Here is a 23,709-nt window from a genome sequence, read left to right as displayed (position 1 = left end):
AGCAGGAGTTAACATTCGAGGTAATCCCACAAGTACCTGGGATTGAAGGCACCTCCCTCCGCAGAAGTTTTTGAAGTGGCCTCTACTGGAAACCCCATAAGGTCAACACGTTTGTTAGCTTCTGAAGTTGGGGTTTCCACACTGTATGGAGAGTGTGAATTAGGACCCTACCTTCCCACAGGTAGGAGGCTCAAGGTCCTAATAGTTTTACCTGGTGGACAGGGGCTGTCTGATCTGGGTCTTGTCCCTGCTCCTGGCCTTAGACAGAGTCCAGTTCCATCAATCAACTGTCCATGAGGGCTTATGCCTGTCCCTGCGGGGGAACCAAGACCACAGTTCTTCAGGCCTGTAGGAATTCTCAGTGCCAGTTCCCACTCCATCATTGGCACCTGGTAATTTCTTGATTTTGAGTTTGCTCAATATTCTAAAATATCATATCGTGCCTTTGTATGCGCTGGAGTTGGAGGTGCAGGATTCCAGTGTGTGTGTTCCATAGGCCAACACGGCTGGACGTTTGGAGAGGCCAGCTCTACACTACATATGACCTTACCTCCAAGAAACCTGGAACCTTCCCCTGGGGCACACGAATCCCTGTGTGAGAAGCATTGCTACAGAAAGACATGAATTTTATCCTTCATGCAGGATGAAACAGAAAGGGCATCCAGACACGCTGGCTTCAGAGCAGACTCCCATTTTGTCTAGAGTTGACCTCCTCCATGCCCTCCAACCCCAAAATCTCTGCAAGGGCCTATCACAGAAAGCCCAGCCTCTCTGAAAATGCCCAGCTGCATTAGGGAGGTACCTTTTATAATTTGAAAACAAGCCCGGACCAGTAGTGAAAGTAAGGCCCAGCCAGACCCTTACCACATGCTAACTTCATAAAGATGGCAGACGGGAACCTGGAACTTCTCCACTAAGGCCTCTCTAAGAGTTCTGAGAATGTGTCCAGAGTCATTCTCACCAGGCCTTCTCTCTATAGTCACATGCCTTGGGGTGAGGCTAGTGAAAATCAGGGGACCCAGGCCTGATAAGGGACCAGGCCAGCTTCTGCCCATTGCTCTCCAAATCCTGCAGGTGGCAGCCGGACACAAGGCTGAGGATCTGAGGACCAAACGAAGGGGGGACCACGTGGCACTCCAGGCGCAGGGGTGCTCTTGATCAGGGCAGCTCAGAGCCCTAGCTGCAGAGGATGGAGAGGCAACAGTGTGGTGGAGGACCTGCACTGTCCACGACGGTAGCCAGTAACCAACCTGCCCACTGACACTGACATTTAAATTCATCACAATGGGATAAAATTAAAGATTCAATTCCTCGGTTGCACCAGCCACATTTTCAAATGCTCAGCAGCCACATGGGTCTTCTGTATTGGACAGCACAGATATGAAACATCTCCATCAGCAGAGTCCCAGGGGGAGTGCTGCCCCAGACAATGAGCTCCAACCCACCCAAGTGTGTAACACCCAGACACCAGACAAGTCTGCATCACCCCCAGAGAACGTCCATTCAGAAGGCCCCAGAGTGGGTCCCTTAACGCAGACCCCTCCTCACCTCCTTCTTTTATTCCTTTCCAGTTTTATCGAGATACAACTGGCATACAGCACTATATAAGTCTAAAGTGTACAGCTTAACAACTTGACTTACATATATTGTGAATTAATTACCACAGTAAGTTTAGTGAATATCCATCACCTCACATAGATACAAAAAGAAAAAACGTGTTTTTTCCTGTGATGAGACCTCTTAGGCTCTACCCTCTTAACAAGTTTCAGATACACCATACAGCAGTGTTAGCTATAGCCACTGTGTGGTACGTTACATCCTCAGTACATTTTTATCTTAAAACTGGAAGTTTGTAACTTTTGACCATCTTCATCCAGCTCCCCCTCCTTTCTTCTTGGAAAATAATTTTTCCTCCTTAAGCTGGGATGGTTTAGGCTCCTTCAGGCCTCAGTGCCTTTGAACATGCTGTCACCTCTCCCCGGGATGCTGGGATGCTCTCTTCTTCACGTCTATGTACCAAACAGTGAGCACTGTGCCGGGGCTGTCGGTATCTGCCCATATGCCCTCAGCACTGCTTCAACGTGCCCACAGCTACTGCCTGGGGACTGTCCTGGCTATGGGAGCCATTTGGCCCTTGCACGGGCAGGCAGTGCTGGAGAGTTAATGCCCCAACAGATGGGGTGTTGGTGGATAGATACCCCTTGAGTAAGATGACTCTGAGGCCTTTTCTACACTTGCTCCCAGAATCCCCAGAGGACTGAGCTTCAGTGGGGTCCCCAGGGGCAACTGGCCTGAAGAGACGCCTTTTACTGGCTTTCCGACACCCCCTCCTGCCCCTCACTCCCTACTGGTGCTTCCTCAGATCACTTCCCAAATAAACGACTTGCACTAAAATTCTCAGAGTCTCCTTCCCGCAAGCCAAGCCGAGAAAAGGGCCTACCGTGTGCCAGACTCAGTGGTAAGCACAGAGGAAAAGAGATTTGATAAAACAAATTCAGTTCCTTCCTCATAAGCTTGCAGTGACATGGGTGAAGCCGGAGGGTGAAGAGGCAATTGGGAGATGGTGGCGTGAACGGCACTGTAATGGGGCAGGAGAGGGGGCAGGGATTCCCTGGGGAGAGACAGCAGCCCAGCCTGGATGGGGTGGGGGGGGAGTTAAGGTGAGTGCTGAAGGCCGAGGGAGGAAGGAGAACTCTAGACAGAAGCGCTCCTGAAGACATGAATGGGGAAACGTTGACACCTTTCACGCTGGGGATCATGTGATGGGATTGGCATCTCATCACGCTGAAGGTGATGTGGAGAAAGGACAGAGTGGATGAGGATGGAAGCAGGGTGCCCACCCAGGAGGCTGGTGTGGGAACAGACAAGGAGGGACGGGGCGTGAATCAGGCAGGGCCCAGGCCCCAGGGACAGGCAGAAGGTGAAGGGTCAGAGGAGAGCTGATGAAGGAGGGTTGCCGGGACCTGGTGATCACTGAGCCCCGGAAGCCGAGGGAGATGATCCCAGATTCCTGGCTGAGGAAACTCGGTGGATACTGCTGCCATTCCCTACAAACAACACAGGAGGCGTGGGTTTGAGGGAAAGATGATGACTTTTGTTTTGGACATGACTCTGAGGTGCCTGTAGGCCTCTGATTCTCTGAGACCAGTAGCCTCAGCATCCCTGGAACTTTTAGAAATGCAATTTCTCAGGCCCTACCCCAGACCTACTAAATCAGGGACTCGGTGGGTGGGCCCAGCAATCTGGGCTTTAATAAACCCTCTAGCCCTCCAAGTAGTGGCGTGCTGAGAAATGTTTAACAACTCACTCCTGGGGAGAAGGAATTCCTGATTTTAGTATTCGCCAATTCTAACGGTGGAAATAATCCCACCATGGCCGATTTCAAGCCACCTGTCTGACATCACTCCCACACAGAGCTGGGAAGAGATGCAGCAGTTGTCACCCCCAGGCAGTATGAACTGGCTCCAGGGGGTTCTGAGGTGCACCTGTGGGCCCAGAGCCACTGCTCGAGGCCAACTGCATGAACTTATCTAATAGGCAGGTAGATGTACGGGTGTAAAGCCCAAGAGAGAGGACCAGGATGCAGAAAACGTTTGGCAGACATCAGCGTACATACAGGTGCCTACCAGGTAAACCCAGGGAACACAAACATGAATAATTAGACTGGGTTCCTGCCCCCAAGGATCACGCAGTCACTCAGACAGAAATGCACACAATCATCAGAGAGCAGTGGAGGCGCAAAGGAGCGGGTGATCCCCTCGACTGGGGAAGGTTCTTGGAGGAGGCGGCAGGAGCTGGGTTTTTTAAACACAGGAAGGGAATTAGACAGGTAGAGAAGAGGGAGGCCGGTGTCCCAGGCAGAAGGAAAGGCTGAGTGGAGAAAAGAAAGTGGCTGATGGGAGGTGGACACACTACAGTGACGGAAGGGGAGGCCAGAGAAGCCAGATCTATGAGGCGCCTGGGCTCAGGGCTACAGGATTTAAACTTGACCTTGGAACATATGAGGCATCGTTAAAGAATTTGAAGGAGTGGGGGGTTATGATCAAGAATGAAAGGTCACGCTCTCTCCTTAATCATTACCCTGTATTCGCTCTGGAATTTCTTTTGTTTCTCAAACATATAGAGCTATTTCCTGCCTCCAGGCCCCCATGCACTTCCTCCTGACTGGAACCCTCTCACAATGGCTGTCCTCTGGGTGGACTTGTCCATCAAGGTTCAGCCCAAGTGTCACCTCCTCTGAGGAGCCCTCCCTGTGTCCATGATGTGATTTAAAACAGGCCCCTCCATCCTCTCCACCCCAGTACCTTGTCCAGCTCCTTGGTATCGATGGCACTAACCACCAGCTACGATGATCTTCATTGTGTCTGTAGCCGAGTTTAAAATTTGTACATTTCAACCCTGATGTCAAAAGGAAAAACCAACTTGATTTCCCACAGCTGAACTTTTAATTGAATTCATCTTTGCTCTCAAGGCCCTGTTCTAATGTGCTCCCAGTTGGTCCAATTTAGTAGGCGTTTTTCAGATAAATTTAAATATTATCTCAATCACTGTGCAGTTCAGAGTTTGACTGCAGTTTTAACAAAAATACTCAGTAATTCAGGGTGTCATCACATTCCCCTCCTCTTATCTCTCTTTTTAAAGGGCATCTGGGCACCGGGAAAGCTCGTGCCCCATAACGGACGCGAGTGGGACTAGCAATGGGAAAGTGCTGATGGGATGCTTCTCAATGCCAGCCTTTAACCTCTGACGGCCTCATCTGCAATGAGGTGGGTCAGAGCTTCAAAAACGAAACAGAGAATTACCATTTGATCCAGCAATTCCACTTCTAGAACTAAATTTCCAAAAGAATTAAAAGCAGCAGCTGTACACCCATGTTCATAGCAGCACTATTCACAATAGCCAAGAGGTGCAAACAACCCAAGTGTCCATTCACAAATGAATGGATGATAAAATATGGTACACACAAAGAATGGAATATTATTCAACCTTAAAAAAGGAATGAAAATAGAAAATAAACTTATGGTCAACAAAGGGGGAGGAGGAGGGATAAATTAGGAGTTTGGGATTAAAATATACACACTACTATATATAAAATAGATAACCAACAAGGACCTACTGTATAGCACAGGGAACCACACTCAGTATTTTTTAATAACCTATACGGGAAAAGAATTTGAAAAAGAATAAATATATTTATATATAACTGAATCACTGTGCTGTACACCTGAAACTAACATGACACTGTAAACCAACTATACTTCAATTAAAAATATATATATTATTGGGGCTTCCCTGGTGGCACGGTGGTTGAGAGTCCGCCTGCCGATGCAGGGGACACGGGTTCGTGCCCCGGTCTGGGAAGATCCCACATGCAGTGGAGTGGCTGGGTCCGTGAGCCATGGCCGCTGAGCCTGCGCGTCCGGAGCCTGTGCTCCGCAACGGGAGAGGCCACAACAGTGAGAGGCCCGCGTACCACACACACACAAAAAATATATACATATATATATAATTATCCAAAAAAAAAAAAAGGAATGGAACTCTGATACCTGCTACAACATGGATGAATCTTGAAGATGTTATGCTAAGCGAAATAAGCCAGACACAAAAGGAAAAATATCGTATGAGTCCGCCTATGTGAGATATCTAGAATAGTCTGATTCATAGAGGCAGAAAGGAAGATAGAGGCTGCCAGGGGCTGGGGGAAAGGGGAAACTAGGCAAGGGGAAATCTACAGAAATCGCTGATAAAGGGGCCTTTGTATCAGTCAGCTATCACTGCATAACAAACCACCCCAAACTCAGTGGCCTGAAACAACAGTCACTTATTATCATACCTTATCTGTCTTTGGGTTGACTAAGAGTAGGCTGATCAAGGCTGGGCTCAAATGGGGCTCAGGGGTCTGCTGACTTCACTGGGGTCACTTCTGTATCTAGAGGTTGGTTTGCGGGTAGTTCTCTAGGCTGGGCTTGGCTGGGCACCTTCATTGGGGCAACTCTGCTCCACACGTCTCTCATCCTCTTCCTGGGACCAGCGAGCTAGCCCAGAATATTCTCATGGCAATGGCAGAAGCACCAGAGAACAAACCCAGTCATGCAAGCACATTTAAATATCCTGCTTGTGTCACGTCTGCTAATATCCACTGTCCCCGGGCAGGGAATTACAACTTGCCCTCAAAGTCACACGGATACAAGGAGTGAAGAATTGAGGCCATAACACAACCTACCACAGTCTTCTTCCAAGTTTTGCCTTCAGGGGGCCAGATAAACAGAATATTTGCTTTGTGCTCTGTTCGATACACAGCCCTGGAAGGATGTGTCACTTTGGGGGTAAACTTAGTGCCACTTGGGGTGAGCTTTTGGGGTGTCACTTCCGCAGTTATCCTTCTGTTATAACACACCCCACATGGTTCTCTGGCGGGTTCTTTGTGTGTCTGTCTCCTCTGATACACTGGGTGCTCCTGTCTTATTCACCTAGGTTCCAGAGTGGATGTCCATAAACATCCCTTGATGTTTATGGACATCAAGGGATGTCCATAAACATCCCTTGAACGCTGAGTGAATGACGGCCACCACGACCCCTCCCTTCTCTGTCTTCCTCTACACATTATTTTCACCCTTTATCTCATTTTCTGGTTATTGCTGGTTAATCTGTTATGCTTACAATTCATCATTACAGAGTCACATGGCTGTCTTTTTACTGACAGAGCATTCAAATCAGTCACCTCAAAAGACTATACTTTTCTATACTCTTTCCCCACCCTGAGTTCTGAAGGAAGTTTCAGGAACTCCCGCAGTAATGCTGTCATGTTCGCTTGAATACTCCTGAGGGTGACAAATCTTTGCCTTGTTAAGGTGGATGGAATTTTTGGAAACAGCTGACAGTCATTTAGATCCAAAGCTGGTGACAAAGGTGGGTGATAAATCTGGGTCATTCTGGGGGGAAAAAAAGAAGTGATCAAGAAGAAATGAGCCTGATATTTTTCCATAGTTTCAAAGCTATCCCTGAGGACAGCCCACAGGAGCCCCAGGTGGAAAAGAAAACGGTCATCTGAGCAGTCAGCCTCCTCCCAAGGTGACTATATTGAAGGGGCCCACATACACCATGGGATGAGAAGTTTTCATCTCATTTACTTTAGCTGTGGTTCTGATGCTTTTAAATCCTTTGAGAATCTGATGAAAGCTCCAGGCCGTCTCTCCAGAAAAATGCCCATTTCATGCATATAATTTCAGGGGGCCCACGGACCCCCTGAAGCCAACCCAATGATCCCAGGTAAGAACTTCTGTTTGGAATGAACACACTAACTAGTGTGAAGGCACCAGAGAGCAACAAGTATGGTCTCCTTCGTTTCTTAGTTTCTACCCACCCACCTCACAGTGAGCCCAGGCCAGGCCCAGGACATAACAGATTCTCCAGAAATAGTATGTGAACTACTGGTACGCCCTTCTTCACTCTGAGATCATCTTTGTGGGCGAGGTCCCTGTGGTCAGCTTGTCCCCTCAGCGCCTGTCAGGTCGGCAGTGCAGTCTGAGCGTGGTGAGCCTTCTCAGAACGGCTGTTTCAGCCTCCACAAGGTTCTTGCTTGGGAAGAAGCAGGAAAGGGCCTTGCTGCTCCAATTAGACTCAGGGGTTCAGGGGGTCCAGGCTGGGAATGAGCTTTACTTTGGGAGCTCAAGGGCCAGGCCAGACCAGCTTCAGTGTCCTTGGTGCCCCTCCCTTCAGGCACCTGTCAGGGTGCTCTGAGCAGCCAAGGGCACGGGGGCGGGAAACGCCTGCCATGAGGCCTAGTGGCCACAAGAGGGAGCCATTTGTCCTGAAAGGACAGGCGTCTGGCTGGGATCGTGACTCCCACATTCATCCCCCGACGCCCACGCAGGCTCCGGGTAGCGTTAGGTGCTGACTGCAGGCGAGGACAGAGCATGGGGTGCAGGTGGCCACCGGCTGAGATAGATTCTCCCCCAGTGACCTGCTTCTACCCAGGTGGGTGCAATGGACACAGCCACTTCCAATGCCTCTGAGCTCTCAGACCTTTTATAAGGTTCCTCCTCTCTTAAATTTTTCTTTTCTTTATGGCAGAAGCAACCCAAGCTCAAAGGGGAAAATGAGAACATTCAGACAAGCAAAGGACATCCGACACCAGCCCATCTCAAAGACAAGCCTGGTTACCATGATAGAGGTACATCCTGCCTGGGACCCTCAGGAGGGTAACAAGAATAGGGGAGCCTTTCAGGGAGAATGGGGGTGCATTTGTCGATGGGGTACTCAGCGGTCTGTGGAGAGCCGGTGATACCCCCAGGGTTCCGAGCCACAGGTGCCTGGAGGGAGAAGCACGTGGCCGGGGAGGGAAGGAAGCTAATCCCCGCTGAGCCACCCTGTGACCCCATACGTCCGTCCCAGGAGCCGTCTCCTCTATTCTATATGCACATGCTAACCAGTGCTGCTTTACAGCTAGGGAAACTGAGACTCAGACGAAATCACTTGCTCTGGGTCACGCAGCCAGTGAAGTGCTGCTGGAGCCCAGATCTGGAGCTGGGATGTCTCGCTCCAGAAGCTGATGCCTTTACAAAGCCCTGGGGCCTTTCACGGCAAGGGTCTGCCCTCAGGCTCGGAGAATGTGGCCCAGCTCCCCAAGCCCCACCTGCCCCCACAGCATCACACACATCCCAGAGTTTGCAGTACAGCCCCAAGGTTAGAGGGCCTCTCAGGCCATCAGCGTCTGGTCCTGACTGCACAGTCCCTGCCCTAAACCAGCCCTCAGGAGGCCTCAGAGGAGGAGAGGTGGGCATTAGGGAAAGGTGCTCAGGAGATACTGCAGTGACGTGTCCGTGGCCTGCTCAGCCTTGATGTGGTGGAAACTGCTCGCACCTGTCTCCCTCTGAGGCTCTGCAGAATGGGTCCACAGAGACTCTGATCATCTTCTCTGGAAAGAAGCCCCTGCCGCCCTTCCTTGGGGGACAGGCAGCTCTGAGAACAGGCACACCCACCCTCTTCCCAACCTCCCTTTCTTAGGACACCTCCTCCCAGACTCAGCCTGGAGGCCCAGGGAGAGGCCTCCCCTGGTTGCCAGGGCAACGGCTCCATTGTTCCTGCCTCCGGAGGGCAGCAGGCAGGCCCCCCCCAAGCTCCTGGACCCGGCTCTCCCTACCGTTCTTGAGCCAGTGGAGCCCGCAGGGCCCCATTCCACCCCTCAGGGCCTCTTTGTCACAGCAGGATGCAGAGGAGGGGGGGACAGGCTGACTGGTCACCATGCCAACAACACATTGCCCACATCCCTGGGGGGAGGGGAGGGGCTGGGGCCTTCAGACATTCAGCAGTCTAGGGAGTGGTTTGTCTGTCCTTGGGTCACCTGCCAAGGGCCCCTGCTGCTGGCCCAGCATAGGCCTCAGGGTCCACTGCGGGAGAGACTCCGCTAGCTCTCTGCTTTTCACCCAGTGTGCTGTATTTTTGCTCAGTGAAGCACAGCTTGGAGCTGAGGCTTTCTCCCACCCATTCTGAAGTTTCACCGGCAGGCGGGGGCCTGGGCTGTGGGAGAGGAGCTAGGCTGTGTCCTGGCGCCCAGGCTGCGCTGGGGGCTGTGGTCCGCATCCATTCACTCATTCACTCGCTCTATCTCATTCATTCAACAACATTCCCTGGGGCTGACTCAGGGCCACTTCAATATTATTAAAACCACTTTACAGAAGGAGAACTCTTACTCCAAGAGGTAAATGGCCCAAAGTGCCCCAAATATTAAGTGTCAGAGACAGGATTTAATCTCAGCTCCGGCTGGCTCTAATATCGCTGCTTTTAAGTGAAGAAGAGATTACATTCTCCCCACCACTGACAGTATCTTGACTACCCTGGGCACAATACGTAGATTGATTATTGACTAAAAATGAAGCCATTACAAGGAAGTTAACGGCAGGGTATCTTGCACACAGTGTCTTGCTTAGTAAGTATGGAATGCACGTGTGGATGGATGGACGGATGGACAGATTCTCAGTAACTACTCTCCTCAGAGTACTGAGGGCAACTGTTCATTCACGCATTTATTCATTCATTTACATTCATTCAGTAAATAAACACTGAGGACTTCTGTGTATCAGGCACTGTGCTGGGCACTGCTGACATAAGGGAAACAACACATATCGGGTTCCAAGTCTGGTGAGAGAGGCGGACAAGTAAAAACTCCCCATTACATGCAGTGGAGTGAAAGCTACAATGGGGGAAGCCAGGCTGACCGCAACGTCATCTCTCATTTTCTGAATCACCGAGTCGCAGACCCTCTAGGCAGAGAAACAGATCATAAAATTCTTCCAGTTCAGTTCTTACGCTTTGGTCATTTCATGTACCACCATCACCATGTTTACCATATCTACATATCACTTGCCATTATTTCACTAATGTCTTTCTTTAAACTGACTCTCTTATTAAGCTCTAAAAAGATTATGTAAGATGGAAACTTTATATCACTACCAGACATGGAAGACCATGGGAAAATCAATTCATTGTGAACAAAACAATGTTATTAAATTCTAGGGAGACATTGTTGCTGCCAGGGGACCCTGATTCTAGGACCCACTCTCTTAAAAGGGACATTCACAAGTGTCAGTGAGGGTGTTGGAAACATGGGCACCAAGTTGATGCCTTCTCTTTGACTTAAAAGGTTGAAAGAGAATTAAAAGGGGAGAAACCTTCTTAGTGGGTGATTTAATGTTATTTAGGGGCTGGCGGGCCATGAAACACCTAACGTCATCTAAGGCACCATGGATTTATGCCCTCACTTGACACACACTGGTGGGTCCTGCCCCTCCCTGCGCGAGTTACTATGTCCCCGTGGAGGGGCTGCATGGACTAATGGAAAGTAGGGGCTTCTGGATGACCTCCCCGTGCAGCCCTCTGGGCAATGCTATGGGCTCCACCATGGCATCCCCTCTCTCCCCCGCCACCTGCCACCGCCACCTCAGCACCGACTGGTCTGTTCCCTCTGGTGCCGCCGCAGAATCAGCCGGTCTCCCCAAGGGAGTAGATCCCCCCAGCCCTTCCTTTGTGCAATTCTCAGCAGGGCGCCAGCCACTGAAGTGATTCGCCAGCCTCCTCCTGGATTCTGTAGCTGGTTGGCTTTTGACATTTTCCTTTCCAAGCATGTTATAAGAGGAAAAACAAACGGGCTAGACTTATGCACAGAGGAAGGAGGATCTGAGTCTCCAAATCCTGTCCCCCTCCCCACACACACACCTATTGCTAGTACCTGAGAGTCCACTGTTAGTGCTTCATTCCTTTGAACTTATAATTAAAAGGAATTTAAGAGGATTTGCTTGTTGTGCATATTCTGATCCATGTATATGAAATGTCCACAACAGGCGAATCACAGAGGCAGAAAGTAGATGAGTGGCTTTCCCAGGGCCAGAAATGATGGGGGATTGGGGTGATAGCAAAACGATATGGGTTTTGAGGTGATTAAAATGTTCTATAGGGCTTCCCTGGTGGCGCAGTGGTTGAGAGTCTGCCTGCCGATGCAGGGGCACGGGTTCGTGACCCGGTCCGGGAAGATCCCACGTGCCGCGGAGCGGCTGGGCCCGTGAGCCATGGCCGCTGAGCCTGCGCGTCCGGAGTCTGTGCTCCGCAACGGGAGAGGCCACGGCAGTGAGAGGCCCGCGTACCGCAAAAAAAAAAAAAAAAAAAAAAGTTCTATAATTGACTGTAGTGCTGGTTGCACAACTATGTGAATATAGTAAAAATCAAGTGTGCAATTTAAATGGGTGAACGTGTAACATATGGGTTATATCTTGATAAAGCTGTTATGGGTGGGGGGAGAGAGAGAAAGAATGAGGAGGAGGAAGCGGAGGGGGTTCTTCATGAACCGGTGATGAAGAAAGAACTGTCAGCGCTATTCCCTCCTGTCCCCTTATTACTGTCAGATCTAACCCCTCTCTCTATCACCCCCATCTCTCTCTATCACCCCCATCAGCCCATCTTCTATTTCTTCTACTGGTCCCTGACTTTAATAATAATCAGAGGCAACATTTACTGAGTGCTGACAATGTGCTTGTCACTGTCCTAAGTCATCTTCATTTAATCCCTTGCTGAGATCATTTGCTCACAAAGCGCACGAGCCGAGGTCACCTTTTGCCCCAGGGCAGGAGGTTAGAAGGACTGGGGTACTTCTTGGTTTCCTATAGCTACTTCCAGGCCCCTCTGCCAGCATGTCCTCCTTACAAAACCAGGTCACCCGCTTGTGTCGCCACCACCACCCCGCTTCCTCCATGTTATCTTCCAGCCTGCAGGATCCCTTCCAACCCCAACCTTCCCCGAGAATGGGCACACCTGGCTCATTCATGGGTTCCATCCCCACACTTTTCCCTGTTCTCACCTCCACTGATTTCCACAACCAGGCTGAAGACTTCTCAGCTTGCACTGCCTCAGCTCGAATTGATGCCTCATCCACGCTGCACTTGAGCCAGCCGGAGGCAAGGCTGCATCTGGACCATGTCATCCTTCACAACTGCTCAGCCCCTGAGTCTCAGGCTCTAGACATCCCTCTCCTATATAACGACCGGGCCTTTCATTGCCATCATCCACCCACTCCATCTGAACTTGCTCTTTGCTTTCATATTTTCCTTCCATCCCCAGACCGTGCACCAGTATCAGTCCTTCACTTGAGCTCTTCTTTTCAAACTTAGACCACCTCTAAGAACTTGCTCCTTCCGTTACTTGCCATATTCTTTGCATCTTCCATCACTTCCTTTCCATTAGGCTGTTTTCTTAGTCTACAAATATCTCTATTCTAAAAGTCCTTCATGGGACTTCCCTGGCAGTCCAGTGGTTAGGACTCTGCACTTCCACTGCAGGGGGAAAGTGTTCGATCCCTGGTCGGGGAACAAAGATCCCACATGCCGTGCGGTGTGGCCAAAAAACAAAAAGTCCTTCATGAGTCATGCCATCTCCTAACTCTCTTATTTCCTTTACTACCAAATGTCATGCTGGAGTTCTGTCCTCAGTCTCTCTTCATAGAGCAGTTTCTGTTCTAATTTGTCATCTATGATCATAAAGTGAATTTTTAAAGATATGGCTTTGACAGAACAAATGGCAAAGGCCATAGCACAGTTTGGCGGTCAGGAGGAATAAAAGGTAGGCTGGTTGCTTCTCACCATCCAAGAGAATTTAAATAGAATATCAAGCCCAGGGCTTTAAATTCATGGCTTATTAGTCAGAGAACCAAGGACTTCCTATAACTGTCCTGAGAGAACGGTCTTATGAATACCCTAAATCACATCCTATCTCTCATAGCCAGTGAGTAGCCTAGCGTAGTCAAGTGTGGATTCTTGTCCTATTGGTTGCTGATTTACACAATAGACTGGATTCACAGCCTACCATATTTCTTACGTGAAATTTTAGGGCAATGATTAGGAAGGACCAGAGTCCCAAAGTATTAGAATGGTGATATTTAGGAGAATCCAGTTAAATCTGAAGACCCTGGACAACATAACTCCACCGGGCTTCTCTCACCAGTAGAAACAACTCCTCTGACCCTAAGGAGGCTGGTCTTGCCTTGCTTGATGATCCTATGACCACCTCCCACCCCATAGCTTCACATGTGTCCCAGATCCATGGCTAAAGACAATCTGCATGTACCCAGGGAGCCAATTATAAAGGTGTGCCTAGTAGATGCTTAGATGCCAAAATGTGCAAATTTATATATCAGTGAAAACCTGGGGAATATTCATAGGAATAGGTTTGAACCATGCTAGAGTAGAGAGGAGAGAGTAGTTTTAAATCTGGCTGAATTTTTCAGTATGTATGTCCTGCTTACCAGAGATTCTGAAGCTGGTGCACCAGCTCAAGAATCTGATCAAAGCTGTATTGTTACTTCAGTTGGTAAACTGAAGTCTGGACTCACTGATAGTCAAATGAAACGGACATGCCAAAAAGTCTCTGGGTATAATGTAAGAGAAATCCAAAGACTTAGGGAACTACGTATGTTGAAGTGGATTTATCACATGTGACTGGTCTATCTAAGCTTTAACTGCAGGTCTTCCTTGACTTACCCATGGTAAGTTGACAATATCATATGTTGAAAATGCTTCTAACACATCTGACCTACCAAACGTCATAGATTACCCTAGCCTATCTTAAACATGCTCAGGGACTGGAACCAAGATGGCAGAGTAGAAGGACGTGCTCTCACTCCCTCTTATGAGAACACCAGAATCACAACTAGCTGCTGGGCAATCACGGACAGGAAGACACTGGAACTCACCAAAAAAGACACCCCACATCAAAAGACAAAGGAGAAGCCACAATGAGACGGTAGGAGGGGCGCAATCACAGTAAAATCAAATCCCATAACTGCTGGGTGGGTGACTCACAGATTGGAGAACACTTATACCACAGAAGTCCATCCACGGGAGTGAAGGTTCTGAGCCCAACGTCAGGCTTCCCAACCTGGGGGTCCGGCAACGGGAGGAGGAATTCCTAGAGAATCAGACTCTGAAACCTAGTGGGATTTGATTGCAGGACTTCGACAGGACTGGGGGAAACAGAGACTCCACTCTTGGAGGGCACACACAAAGTAGTGTGCACATCGGGACCCAGGGGAAAGAGAAGTGACCCCAGGGGAGACTGAACCAGACCTACCTGCTAGTGTTGGAGGGGCTCCTGCAGAGGCGGGGGGTGGCTGTGGCTCACCATGGGGACAAGGACACTGGCAGCAGAAGTTCTGGGAAGTACTCCTTGACGGGAGCCCTCCCAGAGTCTGTCATTAGCCCCACCAAAGAGCCTAGGTAGGCTCCAGTGTTGGCTTGCCTCAGGCCAAACAACCAACAGGGAGGGAACTCAGCCCCACCCATCAGCAGTCAAGAGGATTAAAGTTTTACTGAGCTCTGCCCACCAGAGCAACAGTCAGCTCTAAGAACCACCAGTCCCTCCCATCAGGAAACTTGCACAAGCCTCTTAGATAGCCTCATCCACCAGAGGGCAGACAGCAGAAGAAAGAAGAACTACAATCCTGCAGCCTGTGGAACAAAAACCACATTCACAGAAAGAGAGACAAGAAGAAAAGGCAGAGGGCTATGTACCAGATGAAGGAACAAGATAAAACCCAAGAAAAGCAACTAAATGAAGTGGAGATAGGCAACCTTCCAGAAAAAGAATTCAGAATAATGACAGTGAAGATGATCTAGGACCTCGGAAAAAGAATGGAGGCAAAGATCGAGAAGATGCAAGAAACTTTTAACAAAGACCTAGAAGAATTAAAGAACAAACAAACAGAGATGAACAATACAATAACTGAAATGAAAAATACACTAGAAGGAATCAATAGCAGAATAACTGAGGCAGAAAAATGGATAAGTGACCTGGAAGACAGAATGGTAGAATTCACTGCTGCAGAACAGAATAAAGAAAAAAGAATGAAAAGAAATGAAGACAACCTAAGAGACCTCTGGGACAACATTAAACGCAACAACATTCACACTATAGGGGTCCCAGAAGGAGAAGAGAGAGAGAAAGGACCAGAGAAAATATTTGAAGAAATTATAGTCGAAAACTTCCCTAGCATGGGAAAGGAAATAGCCACCCAAGTCCAGGAAGCGCAGCAAGTCCCATAGAGGATAAAACCAAGGAGAAACATGCCGAGACACATAGTAATCAAATTGGCAAAAATTAGAGAGAAAGAAAAATTACTGAAAGCATCAAGGGAAAAATGACAAATAACATACAAGGGAACTCCCATAAGGTTAACAGCTGATTTCTCAGCAGAAACTCTACAAGCCAGAAGGCAGTGGCATGATATACTTAAAGTGATGAAAGGGAAGAACCTACAACCAAGATTACTCTACCCAGCAAGGATCTCATTCAGATTTGATGGAGAAATCAAAAGCTTTACAGACAAGCAAAAGTTCAGAGAATTCAGCACCACCAAGCCAGCTCTACAACAAATGTTAAAGGAACTTCTCTAGGCAGGAAACACAAGAGAAGAAAAGGACCTACAAAAGCAAACCTAAAACAGTTAAGAAAATGGTCATAGGAACATACATATTGATAAACGTGAATGGATTAGATGCTCCAAACAAAAGACACAGGCTTCCTGAATGGATACAAAAACAAGACCCATATATATGCTGTCTACAAGAGACCCACTTCAGACCTAGGGACACATACAGACTGAAAGTGAGGGGATAGAAAAAGATATTCCATGCAAATGGAAATCAAAAGAAAGTTGGAGTAGCAATACTCAGATAAAATAGACTTTAAAATAAAGAATGTTGCAAGAGACAAGGAAGGACACTACATAATGATCAAGGGATCAATCCAAGAAGAAGATATAACAATTATAAATATATATGTATATGCACCCAACATAGGAGCACCTCAATACATAAGGCAACTGCTAACAGCTATAAAAGAGGAAATCGACAGTAACACAATAATAGTGGGGGACTTTAACACCTCACTTACACCAATGGACAGATCATCCAAAATGAAAATAAATAAGGAAACAAAAGCTTTAAATGACACAATAGACCAGATACATTTAATTGATATTTATAGGAAATTCCATCCAAAAACATAAGATTACACTTTCTTCCCAAGTGCGCACAGAACATTGTCCAGGATAGATCACATCTTGGGTCACAAATCAAGCCTCAGTAAATTTAAGAAAATTGAAATCATATCAAGCATCTTTTCTGACCACAATGCCATGAGATTAGAAATGAATTACAGGGAAAAAAACACAAACAGATGGAGGCTAAACAATACGTTACTAAATAACCAAGAGATCACTGAAGAAATCAAACAGGAAATCAAAAAATACCTAGAGACAAATGAAAACATGATGATCCAAAACCTATGGGATGCAGCAAAAGCAGTTCTAAGAGGGAAGTTTATAGCTATGCAAGCCTACCTCAAGAAACAAGAAAAATGTCAAATAAACTATCTAACCTTACACCTAAAGGAACTAGAGAAAGAAGAACAAACAAAACCCAAAGTTAGCGCAAGGAAAGAAATCATAAAGATCAGAGCAGAAATAAATGAAATAGAAACAAAGAAAACAATAGCAAAGATCAATGAAACTAAAAGCTGATTCTTTGAGAAGGTAAGCAAAATTGATAAACCATTAGCCAGACTCATCAAGAAAAAGAGGGAGAGGACTCAAATCAATAAAATTAGAAATGAAAAAGGAGAAGTTACAACAGACACCACAGAAATACAAAGCATCCTAAGAGTTTACTAAAGCAACTCTATGCCAATAAAAATGGACAACCTGGAAGAAATGGACAAATTCTTAGAAAGGTATAACCTTCCAAGACTGAACCAGGAAGAAATAGAAAATATGAACAGACCAATCACAAGTAATGAAATTGAAACTGTGATTTAAAATCTTCCAACAAACAAAAGTCCAGGACCAGATGGCTTCACAGGTGAATTCTATCAAACATTTAGAGAAGAGCTAACACCCATCCTTCTCAGACTCTTCCAAAAAGTTACAGAGGAAGAAACACTCCCAAACTCATTTTATGAGGCCACCATCACCCTGATACCAAAACCAGACAAAGATACTACGAAAAAGAATATTACAGACCAATATCGCTGATGAATATAGATGCAAAAATCCTCAACAAAATACTAGCAAACAGAATCCAACAACACATTAAAAGCATCATACACCATGATCAAGTGGGATTCATCCCAGGGATGCAAGGATTCTTCAATATACACAAATCAATCAATGTGATACACCATATTAACAAATTGAAGAATAAAAACCATATGATCATCTCAATAGATGCAGAAAAAGCTTTTGACAAAATTCAATACCCATTTATGATAAAAACTCTCCAGAAAGTGGGCATGGAGGGAACCTACCTCAACATAATAAAGGCCATATAGGACAAACCCACAGCAAACATCATTCTCAATGGTGAAAAACTGAAAGCATTTCCTCTAAGATCAGGAACAAGATAAGGATGTCCACTCTCACCACTATTATTCAACATAGTTTTGGAAGTCCTAGCCATGGCAATCAGAAAAGAAAAAGAAATAAAAGGAATACAAATTGGAAAAGAAGAAGTAAAAGTGTCACTGTTTGCAGATGACATGATACTATACATAGAGAATCCTAAAAATGCCACCAGAAAACTACTAGAGCTAATCAATTATCTTGGTAAAGCTAATTAATGCACAGAAATCTCTTGCATTCCTATACACTAATGATGAAAAATCTGAAAGAGAAATTAAGGAAACACTCCCATTTACCATTGCAACAAAAAGAATAAAATACCTAGGAATAAACCTACCCAGGGAGACAGAAGACTGGTATGCAGAAAACTATATGACACTGATGAAAGAAATTAAAGATGATACCAACAGATGGAGAGATATATCATGTCCTTGAATTGGAAGAATCAATATTGTGAAAATGACTACACTACCCCAAGCAATCTACAAATTCAATGCAATCCCTATCAAATTACCAATGGCATTTTTTACAGAACTAGAACAAAAAATCTTAAAATTTGTATGGAGACACAAAAGACTCCGAATAGCCAAAGCAGTCTTGAGGGAAAAAAAAAAAAGGAGCTGGAGGAATCAGACTCCCTGACTTCAGATTATACTACAAAGCTACAATAATCAAAGCAATATGGTACTGGCACAAAAACAGAAACACAGATCAGTGGAACAAGATAGAAAGCCCAGAGATAAACCCACGCACCTATGGTCAACTAATCTATGACAAAGGTGGCAAGGATATACAGTGGAGAAAAGACAGTCTCTTCAATAAGTGGTGCTGGGAAAACTGGACAGCTACATGTAAAAGAATGAAATTAGAACACTCCCTAACACGATACACAAAAATAAACTCAAAATGGATTAGAGACCTAAATGTAAGACCGGACACTATAAAACTCTTAGAGGAAAACATAGGAAGAACACTCTTTGACATAAATCACAGCAAGGTCTTTTTATCCACATCCTAGAGTAATGGAAATAAAAACAAAAATAAACAAATGGGACCTAATGAAACTTAAAAGCTTTTGCACAGGAAAGGAATCCATAAACAAGACGAAAAGACAACCCTCAGAATGGGAGAAAATATTTGAAAACAAATCAATGGACAAAGGATTAATCTCCAAAATATATAAACAGCTCATGCAGCTCAATATTAAAGAAACAAACAACCCAATCTAAAAATGGGCAGAAGACCTAAATAGACATTTCTCCAAAGAAGACATACAGATGGCCAAGAGGCACATGAAAAGATGCTCAACATCACTAATTATTAGAGAAATGCAAATCAAAACTACGATGAGGTATCATCTCACACCAGTTAGAATGAGCATCATCGGAAAATATACAAACAACAAATGCCGGAGAGGGTGTGGAGAAAAGGGAACCCTCTTGCACTGTTGGTGGGAATGTAAATTGATACAGCCACTATGGAGAACAGTGTGGAGGTTCCTTAAAAAACTAAAAATAGAACTACCATACGACCCCGCAATCCCTCTACTGGGCATATACCCAAAGAAAACCATAATTCAAAAAGACACATGCACCCCAATGTTCATTGCAGCACTATTGTTCACATGCACCCCAATGTTCATTGCAGCACTATTTACAACAGCCAGGTCGTGGAAGCAACCTAAATGCCCATCGACAGATGAATGGATAAAGAAGTTGTGGTACATATATATGATGGAATATTACTCAGCCATAAAAAGGAACGAAATTGGGTCATTTGTTGAGGTGTGGATGAATCTAGAGACTGTCTAGATCCACTTCACAGAGTGAATTAAGTCAGAAAGAGAAAAACAAATATCATATATTAATGCATGTATGTGGAACCTGGAAAAATGCAACAGATGAACTGGTTTGCGGGGCAGAAGTTGAGACACAGATGTAGAGAACAAATGTATGGACACCAAGGGGGAAAGCCGTGGTGGGGGTGGGGATGGTGGTGTGCTGAATTGGGCGATTGGGATTGACATGTATACACTGATGTGTATAAAATTGATGACTAATAAGAACCTGCTGTATAAAAACTAAATAAAATAAAATTAGAAAATTAAAAAAAAATGCTCAGAACACTTATGTTAGCCTACAGTTGGGCAAAATTATCTAACACAAAGCCTATTTTATAATAAAGTGTTTAATATCTCACATAATTTATTGAATAGTGTACTGAAAGTAAAAACTGGAATGGTTGTTAAGTGTATCAACTGTTTACGCTCTTGTTTATGATTACGTGGCTGACTGGGGGCTGCAGCTTACTACCCATGCCTAGGATCACAAGAGAGTATCATAAGCATACCATTAGCACAGGAAAAGACCCAATGTCAAAATTGGAGGTATAGTTTCTACTGAACATGTATTGCTTTTGCACCACCATAAAAATAAAAAATTGTTAAATTCGGAGCATTATAAGTCAGGTACTATCTGTACATCCCCTGAGAGGGACCAGAGGACTCCCCGCTTCACCAAGACATCAAGAAATTCATTGATGAGGACAACACTAGCTTCCTCCAAAGGTGCTAGAGCTGCAGTCCTCTCTATGCTCTGGGTGATAATGGAAGACATGCCATTGAAATACGTTCCTGGGTTTTAATGGTGATAATGAGACCCCAGCTCTGTAGTGACACTTAGTGACCATAAGCAAGGTGGACAAAGAAGGCAGCAAGGGGGCTTCCCTGGTGGCGCAGTGGTTGAGAGTCTGCCTGCTAGTGCAGGGGACACGGGTTCAAGCCCTGGTCTGGGAGGATCCCACATGCCGCGGAGCAACTAGGCCCGTGAGCCACAACTACTGAGCCTGCGCGTCTGCAGCCTGTGCTCCGCAACAGGAGAGGCCGCGATAGTGAGAGGCCCGCGCACCGTGATGAAGAGTGGCCCCCACTTGCCACAAGTAGAGAAAGCCCTCGCACAGAAACGAAGACCCAACACAGCAAAAATAAATAAATGAATAAACTCCTACCCCCAACATCTAAAAAAAAAAAGAAGGCAGCAGGGCCAGAGTGACAGTCAGAATAGACTGACACACAGGGAACTTTAGTGATGGCTAAGTGATCATGGATACCAGGGGATGAAATATATAGAGCACTGCATTAACATCTTACTAGATCTGTAGAATTTTTTTTAAAACTAGAGCTCTAAAGATCTGACAGACAAGGTCGCCGGACATCAGAGGGTCATAGGTTTTCACTAAATTCCCAGACCTAAGTCAGGTGAGTAGAAAAACTGTGTACTCTGTACCATATGACATTACAAAGTTATATTGTACATCTTCCTCCAGATTTTTCTCCAGGGGAACTGTGGTCATTTAGTAGAGTGAGTGTGCACTGGGAAAAGAGGAATAGCAGACTTTTCAGGGCTTATTACTGGCGCTGAGCTAATGGGTTGAATGGGTTGAAATGAAATTAATGGAGGTCAGGAAATAAATGGAGTTTGGGCCCAAACCATTTCACAGTGGGCCCAACAGATTCATATCCACGCTGTGGTTGTTTCTCCAGGTCCTGAATGTACAGTTGGAATATATATGCTCAGCGACAGGCAGAATCTCCAGCGGATTCTGCCTGACCTATGGATTAAGGGCCATCATGACAGGAAGGACCAAGTGAGAACTCCTGGTGAGCCCCTCCTTAACAAAATAGTAAATCAAAACCAATGCCACATTTCTAGGGAATCACGGAGTTCAGTATCACCAGAGAAGACTTGAAGAATGCAAGGTTGGTGACCTATCGGTGAGAATTGTTCTCATTTATTCGTAAGAATTATATAAGATTGTTAACATTACCTCCAAACCTCATCTTTGGTAGCTTTAAATTGGCCACGATGAGACTACTTAAACCATGAAATTGGCACACGCTACAAACCGGGGCTTTTTCGTCCTCTCTGAGAGGCAGTTTACCAGCAAACTAGAGGTGATCCCCATCACATCCTCATTTAACCTACTTACTTGACTTGACCAGATGTACCTTGGAACTGGAGAATGATGACAGATTATGTAAGATAAGACTGTAATTTCTATTGCACCTGCTGTTCTACACCTGCTCTACTCACCGTACCATATCAACACAGCTTCTGATGCCTACTGTGGTTGGATGGATGGATGGATGATGGAAGATGAATGCATGTTATTCACAATAGCTAAGATACAACCTAAATACCTGATGATAATGAATGAAGAGAATGTGGTACACACAATGGAATATTACTATTCAGCCATAAAAAGAAGGAAATTCTGCCATTTGTGACAACATGGATGAACCTGGAGGGCATTACGGTGTAATAAGCCAGACACAGAAAGACAAATACTGTATAATCTCACTTATATGTGGAATCTAAAGTAGTCAAACTCCTATAAGCAGAGAGAGGAATGGCGGTTGGTGGGGGTAGGTGTGGGGTGGAAATGGGGAGATGTTGGTCAAAGGGTACAAATTTTCAGTTATGCAAGACGAATAAGTTCTAGAGATCTAATGTACAGCATGGTGACTACTGTTAACAATACATTATTTACTTGAGATTTGGAAAGAAGGGATGGAGGGAAGGAGGGAGGGAAAGGAGGGAGGGAGGGATTTGGAAAGAAGGGATGGAGGGAAGGAGGGAGGGAAAGGAGGGAGGGAGGGAGGAAGAAAGAGGCAACTATACACAGTGATGGATATGTTAATTAGCTTGATTGTGGTGAGCATCTCACAATGCATACTTAAATCAAAACATCAAGCTGTACACCTTAAATATATACCATTCGCATTTGTTACTTGTACCTCAATAAAGCTGAAAAGAAAAATGATAATTATGAACAAGGTCAAGGTAATTGCTTCCAGTCTTATATAGACAGACTAGCACACTGTCCAATGAAACTGAATTGACCTATAACCTGTACGGTTCATCATGCATTATTAGTGAATATAATACATAACTTTATTCTCTTTGATGAACTGTAAATACATTTGGATACGAAAGTCCTTTGTAGTTAATATAAATATAACTAAAATTTATATGCTACTATGCCAATAGAGACTTTTATGTCAGCTGTAAAATGAAAACAGTAACCCCTATGAATGTCCAGTTCACAAAATGTGATAATCAAATGAAATCATATATGTGAAAGAGCACTGCAAACTTCAGTGCCCTGCCTTAAAAGATGGAAGAGGCTAACACTAGGTGGTTTCTATACTCAAGACTGAAATGGAGAATCTTGGCAATTATATTATTGAAGGATGAAATTCTACTGTTATTAATTAGCTTTATCAAATCCTTTAATTGTATGTTAGGCATACATCTGATTTCAACTGAAATTGAACATGGATGGATGGATGGTGTTTTGTAAGAAGGGATAGTTATATTAGATGGGAGCACGTTGCTGTTGTTTATTAGAATTTAAGTGTGGGGATAAGGGTATACGTTCCCATACTGCATGGAATGAAAAACCAAAAACTTCCCAGACTCCTTTGCAGCTAGATTTTAGATTGTGACTTAGGTTCCGCCAATAAGTAACACTTGATGAGACTTGAATTTGGGAACTTGGCCCTGTATCCAAAGTTGCTGTCCCAACTTCCTGATCCCTGCATGACAGCTAAGTGTTCCAAGGCTCAACAGCAGTGGCTTCCAAACTCCCCAGTTTCTTTTTATTCTTTTCTTTTTTCTTTTTTTTTTTTTTTGGCCATGCTGCGCAGCATATGGGATCTTACTTCAAACCTGTGCCCCCTGCAGTGGGAGCATGGAGTCTTAACCACTGGA

At 45.6% G+C, this 23,709-nt stretch overlaps 1 protein-coding gene across 1 annotated transcript in view; it reads left to right on the top strand.

The window, feature by feature from the left end:
- The window catches only part of TTC17 (tetratricopeptide repeat domain 17), a 166,369-nt gene extending 163,932 nt beyond the window's left edge, over positions 1 to 2,437 (top strand). Inside the window, exon 25 of the mRNA XM_089914911.1 lies at positions 3 to 2,437. Within this exon, the coding sequence (XP_089771037.1) occupies positions 3 to 74 (72 nt within the window). The 3' untranslated portion in view covers positions 75 to 2,437. The remainder of the gene's footprint in view (positions 1 to 2) is intronic.
- Positions 2,438 to 23,709: the final 21,272 nt, after the last annotated feature.

This window comes from Delphinapterus leucas, chromosome 7 (genome assembly GCF_059928025.1).
Source record: "Delphinapterus leucas isolate spDelLeu-1000000601 "Yukka" chromosome 7, BTC_Dleu_Yukka2, whole genome shotgun sequence".
In the NCBI taxonomy this organism is placed as follows: Eukaryota; Metazoa; Chordata; class Mammalia; order Artiodactyla; family Monodontidae; genus Delphinapterus; species Delphinapterus leucas.
Note: the sequence above shows the minus strand (reverse complement) of the source record. Positions and strands in the feature narration are given on the sequence as shown.